The 9,609-nt window shown below is 36.8% G+C and overlaps 1 protein-coding gene across 8 annotated transcripts in view; it reads left to right on the top strand.

Annotated features, from left to right (window-relative positions):
• Positions 1-3,461: 3,461 nt before the first annotated feature.
• Positions 3,462-9,609, top strand: part of ARK2N (arkadia (RNF111) N-terminal like PKA signaling regulator 2N) — a 37,058-nt gene continuing 30,910 nt past the window's right edge. For all 8 annotated transcript variants that reach the window (XR_012042014.1, XR_012042011.1, XR_012042013.1 and 5 more), the window contains exon 1: positions 3,462-4,278. Coding sequence is in view for 2 of the 8 variants with exons in the window: in XM_072858789.1 (XP_072714890.1) it covers positions 3,555-4,278 (724 nt within the window). In the remaining 6 variants the exon portion in view is untranslated. The remainder of the gene's footprint in view (positions 4,279-9,609) is intronic.

Genomic DNA, 9,609 nt, shown 5'->3' with positions numbered 1-9,609 from the left:
TTTAATGGCTTCTGCATACTGGTGTGTTCTGTGTGGGGCTGGAAAATAAAATTTCTGTTGGAAAAATCTAGCACATAAGTTTTTACAGAATTGCCTTTTAAAATCATCAGTGCAGTATCTGTGCATCAGAAAAAGGAGAATGACATTTCTGAGCAATGTCTAATTAAGTATCCATCTGTGTCTGTAAGCATCACAGCTTATTTTTCATTGCTGTGTTCTCATTTAAGAAAGAAACTGTTTTTTCTTTAGCATCACCTTCTAGTACTGTTACTAGAAAAGTGAGTGGCAAGAAAGGAATGGGAGTTTTTCACTATAGTATCTTCCTCTCTCTGATATATACATTTCTGAAGTAGAACTAAATCAGTATTTTTTTTTCTTTCTTTGAGACAAGGCTTTCCTTGACATAGATGTTTTCCCCTGAACTGTCTGTGTTCTTCCCTGCAGCAAAGTCTGTCTGAGTCACGACAGACTTTTTTTTTTTTTTCACCAAGATAAATATCAAGTTCTTTTTTATATATGTACTAATACTAGAATTGTTGACTTTTTAAATAGCCAGTTCAAGGGACCTGGAGAGTACAAACCTCATCAGAGCAAGTATTTTTTCCACACACACAGAAACACATATCAGTGTTGACCACATATACTTTTGTGAAGTTACTAGTCCCTGTGCTGCCTTCTCACTGAAAATATAATTCACTGATCCCTGTGTGAGAGATCAAACCAGCATGGTTTGAGTAGTTAAAGATCCTACTTAATAAGAAGATTTTTTTATTAAGTCATTTAATAGACTGTTAGCAAAGTGGTACCATGTAGATGAAACATAATTTTTTCTGGCTGGTAGGCCAGAGGGGTGGAAAGGCAAGTACAGGTGTTCTTATAGTCCCTTTGGGAGCTGTGAGGTAGATGATGTTGCCAAGTAGGACGTTTGTGAAAAAAGTCTCTAGTTCATTTTGGCTGCCCTTTAGCATTGTGTTGAGCTCTGTCCTTTGTGCTCCCCAGGCTAAAAGGATCAATAGTGCAGAAGCTGTTCTGCAGTTATTAGTATGAATATTTAAATACATTTCTTTTGGTCAGGCTAATACTCTTCTTGTTTGTGTTTGAGCAATCAAATTTTTCCTTGCATGTACATTTCAAAACTCTTGGAAAAGATACTTTTCTTTTCAAAGTGCATGGCCAGAGCAAAGCTGTGAGTTGCACTGCAGGTACAATACATATCCCACTGTGTATAACTCTTGGCCAGTCATTCAGTCATCAAATCTGTGTGTTACTTACCTGTATAATAGGAGAATTATTTGATAACATAGATTTGTGGATTAAATATGTAGAAATACTGATTTTATTACAGTATTGGGATGTGTTTGTGTCTCAGAACATGTGTATTCATAATTTGGGTTTGTTGATGCTGTGCTGTGGCCTTGGAAATAAGTTGATTCTTACGTCATATTTATTGCCTACATTAAATTGCCATCTTCAGAAATTCTTTTAAGTTGTTTTCAAGAGAGTTTTACTCAGTGCAAGTATTGGCAAACATTGTTCTTTGTAATTTTTTTTTTCAAGTAAAATGCTGAGTTTACTGTTTGTTTGGTGTTTTGGGGTTTGGGGTGTTTTTTTCTTCATGTTTAGCAGACCTAGAGTTGTCATCTTCATCTTTCTTGTGTTTTCTGATATTAACTAAGCTTTCTTTCCTTAACTGGTCTTTCTCTCCCATAAATATTTTCATAATTCCCTTACACCATCCAGCATTTCATTCATTAGCCTGAAGGAAGCATGAACTCTATTTTAATATTCTTTAAGAATTAAGTTTCAAAGTGGGTTAGGGCAGACAGGACAACATTGAGCTTTTCACAGCACCGTTTAGAAGCAGGGAAGTAGCCTTATTCTGTGCTGCAGATGGAGGGAGGGAAGCAGCATACAATTATGTACATATAATTACAGGCAGCTTGGGATGGATCAGGAAACTGAATAAGGATTGTCAGGGTACAGAAAAATCTCTCTGAACCATCCATGCTTTCTCAGGCTGATCAAGTACTAATTGCCCTTGTCTGCAGAAATGCATTTTTTAAAAACAGTAGATTAAATCTTACTACTGGTTTTTCTTGTCTACACTTTCTTGAAGTGACATAAATTTATCGTTTACTATACTTCTAAACCCATAAATGATTTGTTCCATACCATTCATCTGTGAGCGAATGCAGTAATTGAAAGATCTTTATTCTATGTTGAATTCCAAGGGAAAATTTAGGTGGAAGGCAAAGTGTGAATAATGAAGATTAAATGATAAATATGGATTTCTAAACCAAGATTTCCCTGAAGGTGCTTCAGGTACTTTTGGGTTGATAACATGCAAGTTATCAATCAGATAAATAGCTTGGATTTTGTATTTGCAGTGCAATTGAAGCAGTGCAATTTACTAAATTATAACTTGAAGTAAAATGTAGGATACTCATGTGGGTGGATACTGTTTCTTGCTTGCAGCCCATACTATTTGATGCTGTTTTCCTGGCAGATTTGAGAGAAACTAGGTCAGCCTGTAGGTTCTCATGCAACCAGGACTTGTATGGGAGACGCTCAAGGAGCACTTGAATGGTCTATTAGATACTCCCGAATGGTCTATTAGATGCTCCTAAAAAGTCTTTACATGACTCACCTGCATGGTGGTTCTCTGCTGAGAAAAAATGTGTGTTACACATAGCTAATGCTTCTAAAGACATTGGCTGTAGATGTCGTAAACCCCATGTCCCTGACAATTTACTATCACTTCATGACACTTCTTGTAAATACATCTTTGGTACATGAGATCTACTGGCAGAGCAGTTCCACTGGAAAAAGAAGGTATTGGTAGTCTTGCTCTGTAATGTTCAGCAGCTGCTCGGTTTCTGCTCAAAGTGACTCGATTTCTCCTATGTCATGTTGGTACTGTAAGTTTGCAAATTATCATAAAACCATTGTAATTTTATATGGTTGAGGTCCTGTTCAGCTGAAAGTACATTTCTCATAGATATGGAAACTGAACTATATTCTAGTCTGTCCAGGTAGATGAGTACCAAGTCTGTGAATTTTCAGGCTGGCATTGCTCATAAGGGCTAAAATTCTCCTTTAAAATATGTTTAAAGTTCTAGGTAAAGAAGTTTAGCGTGTGTTGCTTATAATATATTGATTTAAATTTTATAAAGTAAGAGTTCAGAAATATTTTTATTCTTTTCTGATCTGTTTTGATTATTCTCATGAGGTGAACCATGTTTAATGTGATTCCAGTACCATCTTTAATGGGTGTGTAAAAGGAAGGATAGTTTGGTGTAACAGGATAAGTTCACTAGGAAAAAGTAAATGAAGAAAACCAATACGATACCGAACCATACTGTCTGCAATTGAAAGCAATGAGTTGTTTAGGTAATACTGTGAAGAACAGGATTGAGTGAGTTATTTGGATAAATTATTCTTACTGTTCTGTTCTTGTGCAGGCTGCTGTATTGCTGAAGTCTGTATCTAGTTCACCCAGTCTTCCAGACCGCGTGCTCCATGCTTTGAGACCAGGAGGACCTTGGTGTTCTGAAATGAAGATGGAGGCAGTGGGAAAAGCAGAAGAACTTGTTGATTCAGAAGTTCCACCAAAGACTTCTGAAAAGCAAGAGACTGCTCCTGATGAAGACGGACCTATAGAACTGGAGACACAAACTCAGAAAGACAACGTGCCCACTGCAGCAGACTCTGTGGTGCTCTCTTCAATGCCTTGCTTACTGATGGAACTAAGGCGAGACTCCTCAGAGTCTCAGCTAGCATCTACAGAGAGCGATAAGCCAACAGATGGTCGAGTTTACGAGAGTGACTCTTCTAATCATTGCATGCTTTCCCCTTCTTCCAGTGGGCATTTGGCTGACTCAGATACATTGTCTTCCACAGAAGAGAATGAGCCCTGTCAAGCTGAAGCTGCTGTAGAGGGAGACCCTTCTGCAGTGTCTGGGGCTGCAGTTGGGAGGAAATCCAGGCGATCCAGGTCTGAAAGTGAAACTTCAACGATGGCTGCCAAGAAAAACCGACAGTCTAGTGATAAGCAGAATGGTCGAGTTACCAAGGTAAAAGGTCATCGAAGCCAAAAGCACAAAGAAAGAATCCGGCTGTTAAGACAGAAACGGGAGGCAGCTGCTCGCAAGAAGTACAACCTGCTGCAGGACAGCAGTACCAGTGATAGTGACCTGACATGTGACTCGAGCACAAGTTCATCAGATGATGATGAAGAGGTTTCAGGGAGCAGCAAGACAATCACTGCAGAGATACCAGGTAGAGGATGTTTTTTAAACTGAACTGTAACGCATCTGACATCGTTTCTCAGCTGTCATGCTAAATTAGATGAGTGACACTTGAGAAAAACCAGGAGAACTGCAGCTCTGTGTAAATTTGAAGACTGCAGTATATTAACAAGACATGGGCAAATTTAAAAAATCTGTTCTGAGGTTTCAGTGCACTTTTGCACACCAACAAAGCATAGAAATGGTAAATTGGAGGAAGGACTATCTTTGAATTTTGGAATTTTCAGATCTTTTCCCTTGTAAACCTATATGAACTCCTATCAGTGCTGTCAAATCCCATTAGATGGTGATTATCTAACAAATAAATTCTTAAAATAAGTGGCCAGCTTTGCTTTAATATATTAAGACCACAGCTCAGCAGCTGTGTTGGAAATAACATGGCAGACCTCTTGCCCGTGTTATAGTAAGGCCCTGTTCATTATTGCACTTATGCTGTGCTTTCAGCTTTATGTTTCAGTGCATGACAAACCTACTTAGCCTTATTGTAAATTCTTGCAGATTGCAGCTGGTCACCTATTTTAGGTTATAAATATGAATTTGTTTACACAGGTGCCCAAGCTATATCCACACCTAAATTTTCAACATTTTAGACAAAGCTGTTACCATTTTCCTGTGTCATAAGGTTCTATAATTTCTATACTTCAAATTTTCTGACACATCTATGTTAAGATTGGAGGCAGCAAATTATAGGGGCCTCCTTGTGATTTTATTAGCAAAAGAAAGATGAATTCTTCAAGTTTTTGTCTGCTGAGTCTTTGTTATTTTATTAGCCCAAGTGCCGTGGACAGGATTTTATGTTAATTATTCTTGCAGCATATTATACCATAGAACCGTCATCATATGGCAATCTTCATATGGCAATCAAAATAAAATCACATCAAAATAAACTTTTGGGCTTGCCAATTTTTACTGGGTTGCATGCCTTTTTGCCTCTTGTGCTAGAAGATTTTTTTTTTGAGATAAATATCAGCTTACGTAGGGCAAGAACATTTAAAGGAAAACTGCAATAATTAGTCTTACGTTGCTGAACTAATGTTTGCTAGATGAATTATTTAAAATATTTGCAGCAGATTTTACCAATAACTGTGTTTTAACTGACTTGATTATGGTGAATGATTCTGTCACCACGAGAACTGGCATTTTTCCCACATATTGCTAGGAAGCAGGTTGCACAAAGGAAGTTTGTTTATTATTAGAAAATCTGGGAAAGGCATAGTCCTCCTAGAATTATTGTGTAGTAAACTTTTAATAGAAATTCTAAAATTATTTTTACCAATTTAGTAGTTAGTCAAACTTCTAGCTTTCATAGTTTTGTGCCTTTTTATTTACTATATTTACATTTTGCTAGGCAACTAAAGCCTGATTTAAAGCCTGTTGAAGAAGTCTATTTCATTGAGTTTTGGGGCACGTTCCTCCCCACTCCTAAAAAACCCCAAAACACACACAATAAATCCCCCGGGTTATATTCTTTTTTTAAAATCATAAAAGTCCCTTGTGACCCAGAAAGGCACCACATGGTATTTTCAGATCTGTCTAGATTTCTGACTTCCATTGTGGAGACCTGAAACCACTCTAGGGTACTTTTTCTGTGTCACTAGGCTCTTCTGTATTTGAGCTCTCAGCCTTAACCGTGAGATGCTTGCAGTGAAAAGGTCCCATTGCAGCGCATGAAAGAGCTTGATGATTTAGTGATGATTATACCAAGGCCCAATTTTACCTGCGATGCAAAATGTGGGAGTGTAAAAACCATCCTGAGGAACAGTGACCTTCATTTTTATTTCATAGCCTGTATCATCTGCTTGATACTAAATTACATTTAAGACATTAAAACTTCTGAGCTGTCCTTTTGGAATTAGGTGCAATGCATACCTGCCACATTGTGGTTTTCCTTTAAATAGAAACGGCTTTGGTTTGTGGGAAACTGTCTCCAAGTACAAGAGAAAAATATTTTCTATAGAGATAAGGACAAGGTTGGCCAAAAATGCATCCTGTGCTACTTGTGGGTTAATGAAACGTTGTGGTCTTAACAGATGCAGTGGAGCTGTGAGTTTGAGTAGGACTCCCAGCTCTCCGTCGCAGTGGTAGGTTCACATGCCATCTGCGATCCCTCTTCTTGGAACTGGCAAAGTGCTTAACTTGAATTATTTTTTTGACTAGAAAGCCATTTTAGTGCACTTAGATTTCACTGTGAATATCCTCAAAATTTAGGGAATGAACACATAGTTAGAAAATAAAACAGGGTATCAAAAAGCATTACTGGAAATTCAGGCCATGAGTGTCCTCTGCACACAGTCAAAAGCTAAGACTTGAACTAAAAGCTTGATACTTCAACTTGAGTGTCAAGAAACTGCAGTGCACCTGTTAGAAGGTCATAAGCATGGAAAAACTTTTGCTTTTACTTTTGAAAAAAGTCTGTACACATTGATGCAGAAGGGTTTTACAAGGTAGCCTGTGTTCCCCTTAGTCTTACTGTATTTGGATACTTCAGCTGTAGTGTTGGTTACTGTCTCAACATAGCGTATTATTGGGACTGATTTTCAAATGTCTGTTGTCTGAAAAATAGCTTTGCTGACAGAGATGCTCTAAAATTTTTAGTGACAGTTAATGTGGCCTTCATGTACAAAGGTTGTACATACTCTGGTTCTTAACCTTCTGTTGACACATGTAGCATTACAGAAGACAGTTCACTTGTGTGTGGTCTGAAAATTTTAAATGCCACATTTGAGAATACAGTAGTAGTCTTTCGTGTCATGTTACTAAACCTCTTCCATTTTAATAGTGCAGTTATTTTTTTCAAACCATCCACATGACTGGTTCTGAAATATGTTTGACTAAATTAGTAAGGTAAGGAAAATGTTTAGTGAAATACATAATGCCATGAACATCTGTAGTGTTATTAGCTTCACTTTGTGTGTGCACCCAAGTTATGAACAGAGCAGTTGTGAGAGCAATAGAGAGTCAGTTCTCTCTGCTGAACTCAAATGTAATGTGGATTAAAATACCGGGAGGCTTGTTTTTCTTCTCAACAAAGATTGAAGAATAAAGAGTTGAGGTCTTACTGGTAAGACTTCAATACAAACATTGTGAGCTCAGTAGGAGCTAAGCATAATATGATGTGTTATTTTGAATATATTATATGGTGTTAATTTATACCTGAAAATACAGGTTCAATCTAAACTTCATGGATGCTACTGAGAATCTTTTCACTGACCCGAGCAGTCATAATCTTGGGCTCTTTAATTCAGGGAATACCATGACTTTTTAATTATTGCAGATGAGGAACCATTTCTTATCTTTTAATGATTGAGCCTCTCTGTTGGCATTTAGGATTTTACCATTCTTAAACACCAGATAGCATTCACAGCATAAGAGGATGATCTTTGAGTCCTGAAATAGGTTCTGCTAGACCTGCTGCTGTTGAAAATTTTTCCTCTAAACAATTTCAAATTTGACCATGCCAATTAACTCTGAATGAAATTGGCATGAGAGCAAGTCTGGGAATTGATATTTATTTCTGTGTAAACACTTTTCTTTGAAGAAGGAAGGGGGTTTAAAAAAATTCAAATATAATACAAAAAAGTGGGCATTTCACCACCATTGTGCTTTCTACAACTCAGAAAAATCTGAATTTAAATAGGGGTGACTCATGTTTTAGGCTTTCAAAGAAATCTGTTGAAAAGTTTGATTATTGATGTTAAAAAAGGTGTTCCAGCTCGTGCTTTAAAAAGGAAGAAAAGGGGTTTTAATATGTAGAAATCCAAAGAGAGGAAAACAATGCGTGCGAGGGACTCTCAGCCAGGTTACTTCCTCCTAAGAATTGTGCATAGACCTTGGATGAAGCATCTTGCAAGGGATGAATTTGGTTGAAGTGACTCAGAATGACAATTATATAAGAACGGGGAAAAAAAGCATTTGTTAAGAGTGATTTTCAGTAAAATACTCATTTGGAAATGTCGGATAGCATAACGACATGGAGGAATCCACCATTGCTAATTAGAATGAAGATGTGGCATATCTTCTTAAATCGTTACGTTGTCAGACTTCCTAAATTAAATGACTTTGGATTTGGTTATTATTTAGGTAGTACTTAATAGATCCCATAAAGAGACAGTGTTGGGGCATTTCTTAGGTGCTGTTTTGCAGGAGGTATAGTCTTGAAAATAAGGTATGAGTCTTGGATTCTGACCCCTTTGTGATTGCAAATTTCTTTGCCTTTTAACTTGGTGTAACTTCAAAAACTATAGAGCCGTAAGTTTACAGATAGCAAAGGGACCAATTAGATAAATGTGCTAGCATTTTTAATATGATAAAAATACATTTCTAGGCTTGATTTTCTTTTTAACCCTGAAGGCCACCGGTAAAGAAAAGATTGAATAAGGCTTGAAGGAAGGAATAAGGATTGAAGGATTGAATAAGGAAGCATTTGAAACATTGATTTGCTGCTACTGTGAATTGAAGATATACTGTGAATGACGCCTTTTAAAAATAGTATTGCAGGGTAATATGTATTTCAATACATAGTCTCTTCAGTTTACAAAACAATTTTGTCAACTTTGACCATGCTAGTTCATTCTTAACTTTAAAAGCCTAGCTAGATTGTCTCACATATCACCATCAATAGTTTTTATTTAAATTGCAGTTAAAACTTACTCAACGTTACTTAAAGGTGTCTGATTGTAAGCCTGTGGAAATCAGAAAGACTGCCATTTAGTTGGTCTTAGGATAAGATCCCTGACTAAAGATAAATAAACAGAATCATATTGGATGTTCAACACTAGGAGTATATGAACAGAAGAAATATTTCTTTCAGGGAGGAAAGACATTGAATATACAAAAGGAACCATGTTTTAGGAAAAAGGTACCATTTTACTTAATTACTTTTAGTTAAAATGCAGTTGGAGGGATGTAAATTAGTTACTATAAAGTAATTTATTTTTGAGCAGAGGACCTGAATGCTGAATTTCCAGCCTGCCTGATAGGTAAACAGATGGGAGAGAAGACTTGAAAAGTCAAGGTTTTAATAGAAGGTTTTTGGCCCCCGATGGATAACATTGCTACTGCTCAGAAATAAGAGAATAATTCTAGGCTTTGTTTAGCTGTTACTGAAGGACTTATGTATACCTCATTTAAATAGCTCCTAAAAATAATGTCTTAAGTAATACTGTAATTTCATGTACACAATGAAATCCCAATAAATATTTAGTGCCTTATGTTTTTATTAGTAAATATTTGCTTAGGTTGTGCAATGATTTCTGTCATTCTTAGGATATTTTCTATTATTCTTAAGCTGGAGGATCCCACA

Source organism: Ciconia boyciana, chromosome 4 (genome assembly GCF_034638445.1).
Source record: "Ciconia boyciana chromosome 4, ASM3463844v1, whole genome shotgun sequence".
NCBI classification, from domain to species: Eukaryota; Metazoa; Chordata; class Aves; order Ciconiiformes; family Ciconiidae; genus Ciconia; species Ciconia boyciana.
Note: the sequence above shows the minus strand (reverse complement) of the source record. Positions and strands in the feature narration are given on the sequence as shown.